Source organism: Tinamus guttatus, unplaced genomic scaffold (genome assembly GCF_059628265.1).
Source record: "Tinamus guttatus ecotype Peru unplaced genomic scaffold, ASM5962826v1 Tinamus_guttatus_pri_ptg000652l, whole genome shotgun sequence".
In the NCBI taxonomy this organism is placed as follows: Eukaryota; Metazoa; Chordata; class Aves; order Tinamiformes; family Tinamidae; genus Tinamus; species Tinamus guttatus.
Window position 1 is genome coordinate 485762 of NW_028289186.1, and position 16180 is coordinate 501941.

The following is a 16180-nucleotide window of genomic DNA, read 5'->3' on the forward strand; positions in this document are numbered from 1 at the left end:
ATGCAGTGTCCACAGTGACTGTCATACGTAGTTTTCAATAAATACTAAGTTTTATGCCAGTGGAACTAGGTTGCATTTTATTCAAGACAGCTTTCCTCTAGTGAAAAAGTAACTGCTCTTTTTACTTGGATGGATCTTTTTGCCCCTTTTCCATGCCTTTTCTGGAACAGGGCTGGTATCTGTTCTGTGAAAGGCTGCCCAACCCCAGCGGCCCCCCTTTGCTCAGGGGAACTTCCACCCAAGAGGGGAGCTAGCAAGGAGGTTGCCTGCCAGCCCAGCAAGGACATGCGTGGAACATCCCAGCTTTGTCAGACCAGACAAGGAAAAACACCTCTATCCTGCACCTTTCACAGGAGAGGGAAGAGGGCCTTAGCACTAGTTCTGTGTGTACAGGAGGGGAAGAGATAGCCCATAGTTTTGAGCTGAGCTTATTGGGAAAACACTGTGATAATGTAGCCAGGAAAGACTCTCCCTGCTTCCTCCAAGAAATAAGTGGAAGAACAAGACACCTAAGTCATTTGCTGCTTTAACTGTTAGACTGTTTAGTACAAGCCAAGTGCTTTGGTAGTGTGAGGATAACAATGAAAAAGCCGAGCTCCAGCTTGTAGAAGGCACTTAAGTTGTACGGGATTCCTTCCCTCCTCTTTCCCTGTTTTTTCAAATAAAGGTGGGCAGTATGTGGACAGGTAAGACCCATATTGTTGTGCTCAAATATATCTTTTACAACTGAAAGCACCAGCAAGACAACACTTACTAAAACAAGGCTTGAGAATTTCCTTGTACTATCAGTGAGGTCTGATGTGAAAGGCATGTTTATATGTGCACACGGAAACAAGAAAATACCATACAAAACAAGCATCTCCATAGCAGAGCCCTTAAAAACAGGGTCATAAACTGAAATATTTTAGTTCTAGCTTTGAGAAATTCTGTAGACAAACCAGAAAGTTTCCATTTCTTGCGTCTTTGTGCTACAGCACATTATCACTACAAAAGATAGATAACCTCTTTAATTGTCCTGTGGAAGGACACTAGTAATTGCACTAGCGTCCATGGGGCAGGAAGAGGAAAGATGAAGACAGAAGTGCTTCCCCAGGGCCAGGCCTGCAGACGTTCTGCTCTGAACAAGGAAAACCAGCTGCTTAGATTCCCAATAACTGTGCAAGACAGAGCCAGGACATTCACCCAAAGAGTACAAATATAACTGCACCTGAGACCACCCGGTTACAGTCCTGAGGTAAAAGAGAACATTTATACTGCCTCTTCATAATAATGTCCAGGGCCCAATGGTGATGCTGCTGTTTGTCACCCGGATCCCATACCAGCCTGCCCAGAACTGGGTGTCTTGGCCTCCGTGTTGAAACCAGATGTAACGAACTCCAGCTGGGTAATTGTGGAAGGTGTGAGACATCTGGGGGGAAAAGGAAAGAAATCCTTTATCTTGCCTAAGCAAATCAGTGCCAAGTCAAACATAGGAATCAAGTTTAGGGTTACATATTTCTCATAAACATTATAATAGGGAATTTACAGCCATTTAAACTAGTCTAACGGGTAGTGGTATAGGAAATGTGTCTGCAGCACTTCTTGAAGCAAAACCCACACACTACTCCAAACAAAGCTTTTTGGGCCAGTTAAAGGAACACAAACACAAGAATTATGCTGCTATAACTTATGTAGACAAAGCCTAAATAAAGATAGGAAAACCTAAAGGGGTTAAGTGTCAGAATAGTGATGTAAACTGCTCACCTCCCTCCACATAGCGTCGCTCCACTGCTCTATAACCACGGGCTCGGGGTGGAACTCCTCAAGGACGATATAATCTTCAGAGAGCAGCCTCACAGTAATCTCGTAGCGGCAGCCACAGTCAAATCTGGCAGCGTACCTGGAGAGGTAAAAAGGAATCAAGCAGTGGGGTTGCGCACACCTAATTTCCACAGGAATCCTTTGCAGAGGAAAAGAAATGTCATCTCATAGCTATGGAGAAACTCCAGAACTTCCAACTATCCTGTCCTTTCCAGAATTATCACATCCTTCCTGTCACTGAATAAACCTTGCTCAAAAGCTACAGTCCCAAATGATAAAGAACTATTTCTTACAGTATGAAAAGCTTCAAAAGCCATAACTTCTATTTAGGTCATAAGGCCAGAGCTTCTAGTTTTCAGTGCATATGCTTACCAGTCCTTGATTACAATTTCAGGCCGTTTCTCATCCATCAGCTCATTCCAGTATCCTTCATTCTTCAGGGTAATGAGTTGAGATTTGAGGCACAGCCTGCAACACAAACACAAATGGGGGTAGCTTCACAAAACACATACCTTGTCCTTCCATGCTTTCCCTCCAACAGTTTTCATCTCATAAAAAGCCCATCCAGACCTTGATGGCCCACAAGGCTGACACAGCCAAAGCATCCCTGTTTCTGTAGCCAGAAGTGCACAAGGAAGCAACGTGGTTAGCTTTACTCCCATGCCAAAGGAAGGGTATGTGGTTAACAGGAAACAACTCTGTAAAGCGTGTGAATGCAGCTAGACCACCCCTGCAGGCTGCTTTTACTGCAAGCTGCTAGCATGACAAATACCCAGCACTTCTGCACGTTACAGAGTTCTGTCCTAGTCAGGCAACAGTGTGATCAGTTGGCCAAACATTAACCTCTGCCCATTACCTTTACCAGAAGATGCATAGGGATCCCATCCATATTCATTATCACCACTATAAAAAATACAAAATATTCTTGGTAGGGACAGAAGGACTTTGCATTTGGTGCAATTAACTCCCTCAGCAGTTACCTGTCTACTAGAGTAACTCATCTAAAAGCTTAAGTTTCTTCCTAAGGAGCCTTGCAGACAGAGGGGAGGAAGCAAGTCTCTTCCTTCAGTTCCTGAGCACATTAATGCAGTTCTTACCCAAATGAAGTGACAAAATACTTCTGTACTTTTGGATCTGGCATCTCTCTCCCAAGAGGCCCAGGCAGCTCCTCAATCCTCCATCTATCGCCTTCATTATTATCGAGTTTCCAGTGCCGAAAACTCTCTACAAAACATGGATACCACAACGACTGTTATATCTCACTTTAGTTTTCCACATCATCTCTGCTTTCATTAAAAAGTCAACAGAAGAAACATGGAAGAAATTTCAGGTATGCACATCTCTGTATAGCATAGACTTTTATCAGTACACAGCCATTGCTTTTAATATGTCTGTCAGCAACTGGGTCAGTTAGCAGTAGTTTTTTAACCACACCCAAAAAAAAAAAAAAAAAAAAAAAAGCTTACTCAAAAGCAGTAATGGAGCAGAATTAATACAATGAGATGAGATTTTAGCTGGAAAAAAAATCCTGGCTGCCCAAATAGTTCCAATAGGTGACATTTTTTTTTATCACAACATTCCTACCTACAGTGCAAATTAATATCTATTATTCATAGTACTTTAGTGACTCCAGAGATATTTTTCTGGATCTCAGCCATAGACACATATTTACCAATACTTATTTTTACCCAAAATGGCCTTATCCGCAGCTGGGTCCTTGTGGATTCGCTACAGCTCCATCAATGGCCGAGCAGTCTCACAGCACCAGCAATACTTGAGTATTGAGTGCAGTTCCTACAGGACAGCCTTTTCCTGACTGTTAGGGAACTAACCCCCTACTATAATTAATAACAAAAACCAACCTTCAGCACAGGGATTTTTTATCAAGTTCCTCTTCAACTTGCAGAGCATATAGAAGATCTTCCAGTCAGAAATGCTCCTGTCCAAACTCTGCGTGTGAAAGCCGTCCCGCTGGCACTTGCGCTTCCACAGGGTGGTCAGATCCACCACGTAGCGCCACTGGGTGCAGACCAGCCGGCAGGCGCGGAGCAGGTCCCGAGCCGGCAGCAGGGACAGCAGCTCCACCAGCACATCTTCCGGGAGGTCCGAAATGCTCGTCATCTCGGGCCGGCGGCTCCAGGCACCTACAGCAACAGACAGGTCTCAAAAAGAAAAAAAAAAAAAAAGTGGATTTTACAAGCTGTCAACAAAAACAAGGGAGGAAACGGGCGGCGCAGCAGCCCCGGGGCGGCCCGGCCGGTCCCCGCGCGCACCCGCGCCCCGGACGCGGATGTTGGGTGTCGGCCTGCGCCGCCCTCCGCGGCGGGCGGAGCGGAGCGGGGCCGCCCCGGGGCCGCGTCCCAGCGGCTCCCGCCTTCGCCCCGGGCAGGGGGAGGCCCCTTCCCGCCTCCACGTCGCGGTTGGCGGCAGCCCGAGGGCCCCGCGCCCGCCCCGCAGCGCTCGGGCCGTGCCGGGGATGCGCCGGGAGCCGATGCGCGCAGGCAGCGCGCGCAGGGGCGGGGACGCGGCCCCTTCGTGAGCGCAGCCCGCGCCCGCCCCCGGCTCCGGAGCAGCGCCCAAGGTAGGAGCCGCGGCCGCCGCCGCCGGCCGTTTCCTTCGCCCGGCTTCGCTCCGCGGCTGCTGCCGGCGCTGCCGCCCCGCGGGGTCCGTGGGGACGGGACCCCGCAACGTGCGGGTGCCACGAACGGGAGGGGGGAAGGAAGCCGGCCGGGGGCCTCCACCTTCGGGAGCTGGTGGGAAGGTCCTGCAAACAGGGGGAGAGGGGAAGCCCCGGCACCAAGGCAGGGCCTGGAGCAACTCCTGCGGGAGATGCAGTTAGAGTGTTTCTGTAACACTCCTTCCCTTCGGGACTGCAATACGGGGTTGGGGTAGGGGGGATACGAGATGGGAAATCCCTAATAAAAAGCTCTAGTAAAATGATTATAAAAGCTAGGGAATTTTAAATGACTGCAGTGCAGACAGGGAACATGAGATCTCTGCACCTGCAGCATTTAGGATTTAGGATGCTCTTGTTTCAGTGACTCCCTATTTCTTTCCTCCGTTACTAGAGATAGCACAGCAAAGCTCCTGCAAGCAGCAGATACCAGGGATATTTCACCCGCTTTGCTCCTAATATTTCACCCGCTTTGCTCCTAACGCTGCCCTGGGCTGATGATGATTCACCCCTGAGCAGTCTGGCTGCGCCTGGGCAATTCACTGCAGCAGGACTCAGCAGGGCTTGGGCAGCCTCACGCTGCAGCCCAGGGAGCCGTGGGGCCCAATCTGCACACTCATCCCTGCCTCTTCCTGCAGCGCCTGGTCCTGAGCTGGGGGCAGCAGGGAGCCGGGGGGAGTCAGGGCGCAGAGGTAGCACCTGAGGTAAAGCAGGTCCTCCCAGCCTCACTGCTAGTGCTATCCTGCCTTGGGAAAGGAAAATCAGGGCATCTCGACTCAGCTCTCTTCAGTTATAACCCATACTCAGACCTATGGCTCATGACTAAGGAGATTAAGTGCCAGCCTCTGCAGCGAGAGCTGAGCCAAACTGCAAGCAGGACTGGCAGGATACCCATCACAGCTATCTGAGCACCACGCTGCAGATTTCACAAAGGCAGAACAAGCATGCAGATGTCTGCAGCGTTCCCTCTGCAAGTGGAGTCATCGCTGTGATGAGGAGCCTGATTTTTGCAGAAGGAAAACTCTGGAAGGACCCATTCCAGGCAAGCTCTGAAGCTGCATGAAGTACTAGCACTCCTAAGGTTCATCCCAGCCTTTTAACGGAGACACTGCCAAACTGCCCACAGTTGCCTATGTCAGTTAGTCACATTTTGTGGGTGGATTTAACAAACGGCTTCATTTATGTCATAAAAAATTAATGATCTACTCTCATGCTTCAGGGTGTTAAGTCAGTGAGGATCAGGAGGGCTGGAGGCCAGGAGGCAATGCACATGCTCTGAAGCCACTCCACGTCTACATTGCAATGTCCATTCCCCTCTCTCTTGACCCAGTTGAGGGTGGGAGACCCCAAATCTGATGGGCCAATGGTCTGTAACTGCTTTCCCCACCTTCTCCTCAGACAGCTCCATCCAGCGTGGCCCAAGGATGGAGTCCCTCCCTGAAGCGGTCCTGATCAGGATCCTGGCCTCCATACCTGCCGCGGACTTGGTGCTGGTGTGCCGCCTGGTCTGCTGCCAGTGGAAGAACCTGGTGGATGGAGCTGCTCTTTGGATCCTCAAGTGCCAGCAGGAGGGCCTCACTGGAGCAGAAGCAGAGGAGGATGCAGAGAATTGGCAAAACTTCTACTTCTTGAGCAAGAAAAAGAAGAATCTCATCAAGAACCCGTGCGGCGAAGGTGAGACAGCAGCATAATGAGGGCCAAGGCCACTCACTCAATGGGCTTGAAGGCATCCTAGCAAATCAGCCTTTGCTGCATTTCTGAGCTGGGCACACAAGCCTTAGTCATTGGTTTGATAATCCATTAACTTTGGTTAATCTAGAGGATGTTTAGCTACAAGCAGCAGTAACCAAGCCTCCTAGCCCAAGCAACAACACAGAATTTCCACATTTCATGCATCCACAGGCAAACTAAGCATCAACATCAACTTCCCCATTGTACTTACAGGTGATTTTTCTGCAGGCTTTTTCAACACACAATTTCCTTCTGGCTAAGGCCAGAAGAGCCCAAATGTTTTAGGGCATGTAGCTTCTAGAAATATCACGTAGCAATTCAGGTACGCTTGGAAGCCTTCTGCAGACTTCCAAAACATCGCACAGAGGAACAGCAAATAAGGAATTTGAAACAAATCCCAATTACTTGCTTACAAAAGAAAAAAGAAAAAAAAAAAAGGAATAGGAATCTCTCCTCTCGGCTATTTCTATATTACAACTCTGAAAGTGCTGACAGCTTAGAATATGTAGTTGCAGTGGAGTATTTCCTTAAGTAAAGCCATACATGCATAGGCATTTAGGTGGCAGGAAAGGTTGAGTTTGTGTTCCACCAGGTTAAAGCTTTTTGCTTTACTTCTACTAACAAACATCTCTGCAGCCCATGCACAGAGTGGGGCTGGATCTAACAAGGCACCTTCCAAACCAAGGGATGGTCTCACTGGGAGCAGGGAGGCTCTCCAGGCCAGCAGAGACTCACACTAAACTTCTCTCTTTTCTGCCTTTGCAGAAGACTTCCAGGACTGGGGAGAGGTAGAGAATGGAGGTGATGGCTGGAAAATTGAAGAGCTTCCTGGGGACTTTGGAAAAGAATTTCCTAGTGAAGAAGTCCACAAATACTTTGTTACGTCCTATGAGTAAGGCTGCTTTCTGCTCTTATTTGGGGAGGGAACAATATTGCTTCTTCCAGACCCGGGACAGCTTGTGCTACCAATTAACTTGCTTTTCAGTTGGTGTCGGAAGTCTCAGGTCATTGATCTTAGGGCTGAGGGCTACTGGGAAGAGCTGATGGACACAACCCAGCCTAAAATCGTGGTGAAGGACTGGTAAGTAGGAATGATGCCCTGGAACGCAGACAGGGTATCAAGAATGAAACCTGCACTAGCCCTTGAAACCTCAGCTGTCACCCCGCTGCGTCCCTCGTGTCCTCCTGCGCGTGGGGCCCTCCTTGCCAAGCTCCTCTCCCTGCAGGTACGCAGGGCGCAGCGACGCCGGCTGCCTCTACGAGCTCTGCGCGAAGCTGCTCTCGGAGCACGAGGACGTGGTGGCCGAGTTCAAGAGCGAAACTATTGCCATCCCCCAGGACAACGACGCTGCCTGGACGGAGGTGAGGGGCAGAGAGGGGCTGGGCAGGACACGCAACCTGTGCGGGGCAGGAGCGCTTGCAGGCGAAGGGAGCAGGGTGCATCCTCCTCCTCGGAGAGGACAAGCACACTCTGGCTCGTGTGCTGCAGACCCGGGGATTTTAGTGCCTTGCATAAAGTTGGGAAGCTTGTTAAGTCATCACAAACTCGTGGGAGTGGAAGGAGATGCCCAACTAGGGGAGAGCTCAAGCAGCCTCTGAAAAAATCACTGGGATCAAAGCTCCTTCCATAACTTCTTTCCCACTGGAACCAGCCTCACCATTACCCAGCCTGGTAGGCTGGGCAGGGAGGGATTGAAGGCTCCGTGCACTGCAGAAGGGCAGATCCATGGTGGTTTGACACTCACCAACAACCATTTTTTCTCTCCTACCCTAAAGATCTCCCACACCTTTTCCAACTACGGGCCGGGCGTGCGCTTCGTGCGCTTCGAACACGGCGGCCAGGACACGCTGTTCTGGAAGGGCTGGTACGGCGTCCGCGTTACCAACAGCAGCGTGACGCTGGAGCCGTAGGCGCGCGAAGGGGCCCTGCTCGCTACAGCCGCCTTCCCTGGGGGCATCCGACGGCCTTCGGAGGGTTTCTGCATGGTGCTGCTTCCCAACTGCAAAGCGAGTTACTCCTGGGTGCCCACGCGTGCACCCGATGCTGGGGGTGGCCGGCCTTTCTGGAGGGGCCTATGCAAAGAGTGGGAGGAGGTTCATGGATGCACATTAGACTGAGCTTTACCATTTGCACCGATGCTCTGGAAGGCATGGGATCACCTGGAGATCCTGCAGACCAGCCTATCGCCTCAGCCACTACCCGTAACATCCAGCCTGAGCCAGGCACTCCCTGGTCTGCTTGCCAGACCTGAGCTATTAACTACTATTAACTACTGCACAGTGTGCGCAAGAAGTGCAGGTTGGCCTCCGCTCCGTGTGCTCCTGATGAGACAGGATGTGCCTGCTAGCGCCCCTGGGGCTGTGAGCCAGCATGCAGACACCCCCAAGCTTCCCCGAGCCACGTGCACCCCTGCGGTCACTCCTCGGGGGACAGCAGGACATCGTGGGGCTCACCGGGACACGCGTTTCCATCTCGCTCCGAGCACTTCCTGGAATGCTGCTTGGCATCGAAGTGCAAACACCACTTCCTAGCACTACCCGCTGCCAAAGGTGAGAGCTTCTGAGCAAGTCACTTCGTAGGCGCTCGGCTTCTTCAGGCTCTTTGGCCGCTGCCGCGCTGGGATGGCCCCAGCGGCCTTCCAGGCTCCAGCCGTGCCGAGCCGCGGGCTGGGTGAACACAATAAACACCACGGTTGTGTCAACCTCCCTCGTCCACTGGGTATTTGTGTGAACCTCCCTCCTCCGCTGGGTGTCTGTGTCCTTGTGCTTTCCCCTTGCAGTGGAGGTGAACAGGGCTGAGCCAAAGAGCAGGAGTCAAACCCAGCATGAAGCCATGGGCCTTCTGGACGGAGGTACCTGCCCCGCTCCCTCCTGAACCCGTCAGAAGCATCTGAGGGGTGGTGGGTTTGCACATCCACAGCAGGCAGATGTGCACTTGGAATGGCGTGGGATCTCCCGGGAGGCATGGAAGGGTCCAGGAAGACTCCTGCATGATTGAGCCCTGATAGACACCCCCCCAGGTCACCCGTGGCTGTAGCTCTGCTGTGGTTCTGACCCCAGAGAAACCAGCAGCAGTTTGGGAACGTGGCTCTCCTTGCCGTTACCTCCGTGCACACTGTCACACAGTGCAGCTCATTCACCACAACCTTTAATGCAGCTGCTCAAGCTGCTAGTTAACATTTGCTGCACAGCCAGAGTGCTGCCCCACGGCGGGGACGAGGCCTCAGTCTCTCCCTAAGGGATCAGTACAGCAAAGGCATCAATACACCAGCCTTGATGCAACTATTAACCAGAACATTTCCTAAGCCACCATCTCAGGCAGGACCAACCCTCAGGATTAAACCTTCAGCTACAGCATTTGTTACAAGCATGGAGCAAGGCCACGGTTCCCTCTTCTTAGTTCAGCCTCGATGAACCTAACAAACACATAGAGCATACCCAGCACCGCTGTTACAACCAAAGCGGCTGCCAGGCTGCTCCTTTCAGAAGCCTCCAAGAAAAAAAAAAAATCTGCCTTGCTTCATCCCTTCCAGCTCCTTTGTTCCTAATGCTGCTGGTTTTCTGACATAAATACAAAACCTGGTGTTCCTGGAACGCTTGGGTGCCAGTCCTGAAGGTGGCAATAAAGGCTACAGAAGGGACTTGCCTTCTCTCGGTACATTAAACCCACAGTGATCACAGCCATCCACAGCCATCCTTTACTCGGCTGTAAGCTACCTATAATAATAATAATAAAAGCAACACGCACCACTGGAACACCTCACATTGGAACAACTGGAGGATGGGACGTAAGAGGGAGTTTAAGGTAGTTGCATGTAGCCAAGACGCTGGTGTGAATACGCCCCTCCCCAGCAAGAGGGGCTCTTCAGTGCTCAGAAACACCAAGAAAAAGACCCCGACTGCTGGTGCTCCCCTCGCAGGCAGCCAAGGGCATCTCAGCACCTGCAGTGATGCAAGTCCCTGCTGTAATTTCCCTTCCCACAAAGCCCACCCGCGCAGCCAGGCCTGGCCATAAATGCCATTACACTTAAAAGGGTTTTTACCTAATAGCTTCTACAGTCTCTTGCAGAGGAGCAAGACAGGGCCTGGCAAGGAAGCACTAACATACATCTCTTGTCAGGTCTAATTGAATTTTCTATACAAAGCATATTATGACCCACCTGGGGGGCTGTGGACAGATGGAGGAGTTGACTCCCCCACGGGGCATTCGAGACACGGGGGATAGCAGGAGGGGGTGTTTGAAATCAATCTGGCAGTTCCCTCTTGCAGCCCAGCTGTTCCACACAGCTACAAAGCGGAGGGGAGCTTAGGAGATTAATTCCCATTAAATCAAACAGCTTGCGGAGGCTGGGAAGAGCGTGCCCTGGGAGCCAGGACAGCAGGGCACCAGCCACATCTGCAGAGATGAGCACGGTCCCAAAGGCAGGTGGAAAGCCGATGGATGAGCCCTGCGCTGGGGCCTTCCTGGCCCTCTGAGGAAGCAGCAAATGCTGGGGACAGGGGACAGCAGAGGGCACCCGGCTGCAGGCAGTGAGCCCAGGGAGCCGCACTCCTGCTCCTCAAGCTGAGAAATACCTGGAATAACCGCGGGCGTCGCACGCTGGTTGCCCTCCATGGGGGCTGGTTGCTGAGCCCTGGACCTCGGCTCCTCTGGCTGCAGCTTGGGCTCAAGCTGGTGTTTTCTTGTCCTGCTGCAGTCCTGTCTGGCGGAGCTTGCGGAGCCTCCCTTGCCAGACGGAGCCCAGCGGAGCGCTCCCAAAACGCCGCTTGGGCCCTCCCGTGCGGCTGAGGCACCTCGGGCTCTGCACAAACACCCCAAGACACTGCAGCGGCCTCTCAGCTCTTCAGTCTCCCTGGCATCCAAGCGGATCTGCCCCTGGCTGCTACTGCCACGGACCCCGCAGCGCTTCCTTTTGGCTCCCAACAGCCTCCTCCCAGGCGTGTGTCCTGGGATTCTTTTGCCTCCAAGAAGAGCATCAGCTTGAGCCAGCATCAAGGAAAAGGGAACACGAAGCCTCTACACTAAGGATGGGCAGGAGGCAGAGGGGGGACACCACAGCCCTGCTCCTTGCACTCCTTCCAAGAAGTCCTCAAGTCAAGCGGTGCATTTCCACCTTACCATGCTCTAGACAGCTCCCCTCATTAATACTGACACATGAAGCATTGCAGATAAAAATCCTGATCCAGATATGAGTAATGGCTCTGCATTTTTTTGTAAATTAAACCTAATCTTGTGTTGACTCTGCTATACAAGGAGAAATAATGAAGCAGATTAAGATGAGATCTTGTTCACTCTTGCTGAACAAAAGCCAATTAATTGCCAGCAGGATTATTGCGAGGCCGTTTGCATCTTCAACAAACGCGGTCAGATAGAGCCTAGGTGCTGCTGGAGGAGCCCTGCTCGTCAGAGCGGTAACTCTGCCTGGACAAACACAGAGCAAAGGCTCATTTAACCATCAAGGATTCCTGTTTTGCTGCTTTCCCTCAGTCTCCCTAAGAAATTTGCAGAGGGGGATAAAAAAGAACAAAAATAAACCCACGAAACCTCAGCTTGCCAAGTCTAGGCCCTCTTCTCTCCCTTAGGGCAGCCCCTCCACTTGCACATCACTTCTGACACAGGTCATTCTAGTCCGTTTTTTGTTTCCGAGCCTCTCTAGCAATGGAGGTTTTAGCACCGAACGGATCCCTTCCCGCAGCCCTCCACCGTGCCGAACACCAGGAACGTGTCCCCTGCCAGGAACGCTCCATCCCTGCTGCAGTCCTGCTCTGCCCCTTGTCCAGTCCACAGTGGAGCTTCCTCCTACCGACCAGCCTGCCGTGACGGCGAGAAGCACGGAGCATTTTTGCCTCTTCTCATCTGGGCCTTCCTGATGAGAAGGAGAAATCGGAGGAGAGCAGGAACCGTGGGAGAAAGATTCCCTGGCATTGCCACGCCAGGACAAGGAGGGCAGGCTCGGCACAAAGGCCTGCTGTGGAATTGGCTGAAAAGCTTTGGTGCAGGAAGGTGGTAGCACGTTGAGAATGTGAGTGTAGGACACAGCACGGATCGGCGGGATCATGAGTGACGGAGCCTCACAGCAGGCAACACCGCAGCTGCCTTCAGGACGGGAACAGAAACGACACCGGGATGTCTGGAAAAGAGGGATCGGCTGTTTCAGACACACTCCCTGCTCCAACAGCAGGTTACAGCTCCGCACCGGTTCCCTGCAGCTCCCGCTCTGCTGACAGCACCCAGAGCTCCCCACAGAGCCCACCCGTAACAGCCAAATGGCAGCTACGGGGTGAACCTGTGGACAGCTTACTTGGAGAAAGTACTTCTTACTTTCACACCAGGTTAAGAAATAAAAATAAATAAATAAAATTAAACCCCAAAGCCTCCAGCACTAGCACTGACAGACAAAAATGACTTCGCAGGAAAAGAGAGGCAGGGAAAGCGATTTTCTTTGCCTGCATTGCCAGGGGAATTAAATCTTGTTTTTTTCCGTCACCACCAAGTGGAATAATCCAATATATTAAAGCTAATGTGCTTCTTGTATTTATTGCGGTGTATTTGACCCAACAGAGTTTTATTCCTACATTAAGAATAAAACCATTCTGGGAGGCAAGCTGCAAAGCCCTAGATCAATTACTACCTTCTCCAACAGCAGGAAAATGAATTATTTCTTGTAAAAGGGAAAAAAATGGAAAATAACAATAAAAATAAAAAAAACCTCCTTTCCCTTCACGCAATGAATTCAGCACTGCAGATCTGCTGGAGCTGGGCAATATTGAATTTGGTTTCCAAGCAACATTAAATTAAAAAAAAAAAAAAAAAGAAATCAAGCAGTGGCCTTAAGTGTCACTGTGACTTCTGCTGCTGACACAGAGCTGGGCACGCGGCTGTCCCTTCCCTAGGGGCTGCAGCCTCTGTGCTCACCTCGACGGGCTCCAGGGATCCCGGGGCAGGCGGGATGTCTCTTTCCTTATTGCCGCTCTCCGCTGCCTGTTTTCTCCCAGGAAAGCTGCAAACGCATCCAGCTCCCGGATCAGAGCGCGGAGACCTGGGATGGACTGCGGGAAACAGGGATCTCGTGGAGCCCAGGCTCTAGGGGCAACCCGCCTTGTGCCGGGAATGGGCCCAGCCTTTCAACACGCGACAGACGGTGCGAAGCGGCTTCCGCAGGGAAGGGAGAAATAAATTCCTCTGATCCCCCTCCAGAGCTCAGCTCATCCCCGAAGCATGAGATTCAATTACCCTTATCATTATCACGACTTGCCTCGCTAGAAATGTTATTAGCGCTGATGAAATTATCCAGTCCTGTTTTACCCTGCAGAGAAACAAGGAGGCTCCTCCAGGCAGCGGCGCAGAGGGGAGAAGACCTTTCCCCAAGGGGCTCCCGGAAGAGCCCAGCACAGCAGCCTTATTTTATGCAACACCACCAAAAGTCACCACTTGAGGCCCGGTTACTATAACCCCCTCACGAACGCTGGAGCCTCCTAATTACATCCCCTGGAGCCTCCTAACTACATCCCCAAGGGAGTCTCTCATTCCCAGCCTGTGTAGCCATGCGCTGCAGGAGCGGCTGCGGATGTGAGGGGCAGGCACCGTTTTGCCTGTAGGCCACAGGGATTTGGGGCACCAAAGCAAACCAAGCCTGGAAGGGCTTTCCAGAGCGGCGCTTATCCTCGCCAAGGAACATATGGCTCGTGCTCTGCTGCTGGTCTCCCAGAAGAGGCCTGCAGGGAGGGCACTTATCCGTGCAAACAGCCTTGGGCCAGGCAGCAGCGAGGCTCGTAAGCCAGGAGAGGCGAGGTGAGAGCGCGCTGCAGCACGCAGGCACCAAACAGCCTGCTGGTGGCCTGCTGCCACAAGACAGACCGTGTGCCGAGTCCCCGTGTCACTGCGTCTGGGGGGTGGCACTGGGGGCACCTACTCACGCTCACACAACGGCGTCTGAGGCATCCCGTAAGCGACTCAGTGCTGAGGTGCTCACACGTCCCATCTCCTCGGCCTCTGGCTTCCCTTGGCACATGGAACACCTGGGACTCCCTTCTGCAGGAGCTCTAGTCCTTCCTCAGCTCCCTCTTCCTTTGGGGAAAGTTCTACGTGCATCCACATCCTTAAGAAAGCACTTCCAGAACAGAGCAGAATCGACAGTTAAATTAAATCTGCTGAGAGTGCCTGTTTAATTGAAAATGCCATCTGTAATTTAAATGTCAGAGCCAGGATGGTTATTAAAACCCTCCTTGATTATTGTGCCTCATTTCACAGCTTCAAAACCAACCGGAACGAGCTGCGAACGGGCCACGTAACACAGACCTCCAAGCAGCTCATAAGCCTCCTCGGCGCCTGCGCAGCCTCCCGCACGTTCCCAGTGGAGCTTTACCAGCCCAGTCCCTCGTGCCTTCCCTCCCGTCCCCGGTCCAGGATGTTCCAGTATCAGAGACAGTGTCTACAGCACCTTAGGGCACATTATCCCTTTCTCTTCTAGCCCCATGGTGGGAACCAGGGCTTCTTGCAGAGTCCCAGCTCTCCAGATTTCCCCACGCAACAGTGTTCTGCTTCCAGCTCGTTTGGTCCCGACGGACACGCAAAGCAGCTGATGAGACTCCTAAACACACAGCCTGCCCCCTCCAAAACCTGCACTTGCTTTGTTGTTTTCCATTTTGTTCCTTAGCTTCACAAGGCAAAGAACATAAAAAGAAATAATTAGAAAATGCATCTAGAGATGAGCTAGGGCAGAGGGTAATTAATACTGCCCCTCAGCTAGCTCTGAGGTCCATTGTAATTAGATTGTAAAGCACTCTGGTTTACATGGGGGGAAAAAAAAAAAGGAAAAAGAACAGACTTATACTACAGCAAACTGCCTAACATTAAGAAAAGCGGTAATTAAAACCATAATAAGCTATAACATTTAATGAAATTTCTTAATAACATCTTCAGGCTGTAACTTTAGAAATCACAATTTCAAGACAAACTCAACATAATGCTACAGAAAAAAAGAATAAAGAGACCAGTGGGGAGGCTCTGCTGGCACCAAGTGCCAGGAGCTGCTCTTGTCCGTCACGAAGGTGTCAGAGGTGACGGCCGAGCCCAGGCAACCGAGGTGTTTTTTGCTCAGGACTGAAGGAGCCGCCAGGGAGAAAGGAGGTTCCAGCCCTCGGGAGAGTTGCTGCCAGGAAACCCCAGCTATTTGTGCATCAGCCATTCAGTGCAACATTAAATGCGGATATTAACACTCCAGAATAATTGTGTCCTCCTGAGAAGCCATGCAATGAAAGCAGAAGAGGTTCAGTTCGTGTTGGAATAGGAAGCTGCAGTTGTTTCCTAACTCGGAGATGCTACCGCCCTATTTCCAGCAATAGAGAGTGCAAGTGTGTGCATTTGCTTTCTCAGCACCCAGTAATCTGAGCAACTGTGGGAAAACTGCATTTTTTCACTTAACAGGGGGTACTTGGAGGTAAATTCCACTCCGCGTGTGATTTTCAGTGCCCTGACATCAATGCAATGATACACTTCCAGCCCTGATGAACTGTAATCACAGATACGTCCCAGGCACGTACCCTAGTGTTATTTTAAGATTCACTGCCAAACATTTGTCAGTAAAAAAGCACTGAAGTAAATAATACTCAAAGCCACGATAAACACTGTTTTCCAGGGTCTGCAATCAGGAAAATGACAGCAAAAGCAGAGCTGGTTGTTCAAGGCACTGGTGAGTCTGCACCAGAGCAAAAAGATCAGCACTCAAATCCTGCGACTAGACCCAGCAATTCCCTTGGAAAAGGGAGGAAACTCATTCGCTGTCATCATCTCCGTGATTCAGTCTGAACACAGGGAGAGAGGTCTGACTGACCTGGGAGGAGTCACAAGCCACAACCCTCATCACCGCAGACCATAATTGCAAGGAAACGAGCAAAAAAGAAACAAAACAAAGCCCCTCTTTGTCGCAAGGGCACTGGCATGCTTTTGATAAAAAACCGCATTCAATAGTGATC

General features: G+C 51.4%; 2 protein-coding genes across 3 annotated transcripts; one reads left to right on the forward strand and one right to left on the reverse strand.

Annotated features, from left to right (window-relative positions):
* Window positions 1-993: 993 nt before the first annotated feature.
* Window positions 994-3938, reverse strand: LOC104577388 (F-box only protein 6). The gene is made up of 5 exons (XM_010224847.2): window positions 3663-3938; window positions 2898-3024; window positions 2173-2268; window positions 1744-1879; window positions 994-1408 (listed from the first exon to the last, which is right to left on the reverse strand). The coding sequence occupies exons 1-5, from the start codon at window positions 3919-3921 to the stop codon at window positions 1262-1264; spliced, it is 765 nt and encodes a 254-aa protein (XP_010223149.2). The 5' UTR covers window positions 3922-3938; the 3' UTR covers window positions 994-1261.
* Window positions 3939-5880: 1942 nt separating this feature from the next.
* FBXO2 (F-box protein 2) lies at window positions 5881-15947 on the forward strand. 2 transcript variants are annotated; one of them, XM_088536214.1, is made up of 5 exons: window positions 5881-6148; window positions 6971-7097; window positions 7191-7286; window positions 7432-7567; window positions 15844-15947. In XM_088536214.1, the coding sequence occupies exons 1-5, from the start codon at window positions 5899-5901 to the stop codon at window positions 15862-15864; spliced, it is 630 nt and encodes a 209-aa protein (XP_088392340.1). In that variant the 5' UTR covers window positions 5881-5898; the 3' UTR covers window positions 15865-15947. The 2 variants fall into 2 exon arrangements, with proteins under 2 accessions (XP_088392340.1, XP_010223150.2); XM_010224848.2 differs by lacking the exon at window positions 15844-15947 and adding an exon at window positions 7982-8123.
* Window positions 15948-16180: the final 233 nt, after the last annotated feature.

Bases quoted from the DNA above. Each gene is read 5' to 3' on its own strand.
- FBXO2 (XM_010224848.2), top strand. From the start codon at position 5,899: ATGGAGTCCCTCCCTGAAGCGGTCCTGATCAGGATCCTGGCCTCCATA. The intron at 6,149-6,970 runs GTGAGACAGCAG...CTGCCTTTGCAG, and splicing joins CAAGAACCCGTGCGGCGAAG to AAGACTTCCAGGACTGGGGA. The intron at 7,098-7,190 runs GTAAGGCTGCTT...CTTGCTTTTCAG, and splicing joins TACTTTGTTACGTCCTATGA to TTGGTGTCGGAAGTCTCAGG.
- LOC104577388 (XM_010224847.2), bottom strand. From the start codon at position 3,921: ATGACGAGCATTTCGGACCTCCCGGAAGATGTGCTGGTGGAGCTGCTG. The intron at 3,025-3,662 runs GTTGGTTTTTGT...CATGTTTTGTAG, and splicing joins AAAAAATCCCTGTGCTGAAG to AGAGTTTTCGGCACTGGAAA. The intron at 1,880-2,172 runs GTAAGCATATGC...TTACCTCTCCAG, and splicing joins GAAATTGTAATCAAGGACTG to GTACGCTGCCAGATTTGACT.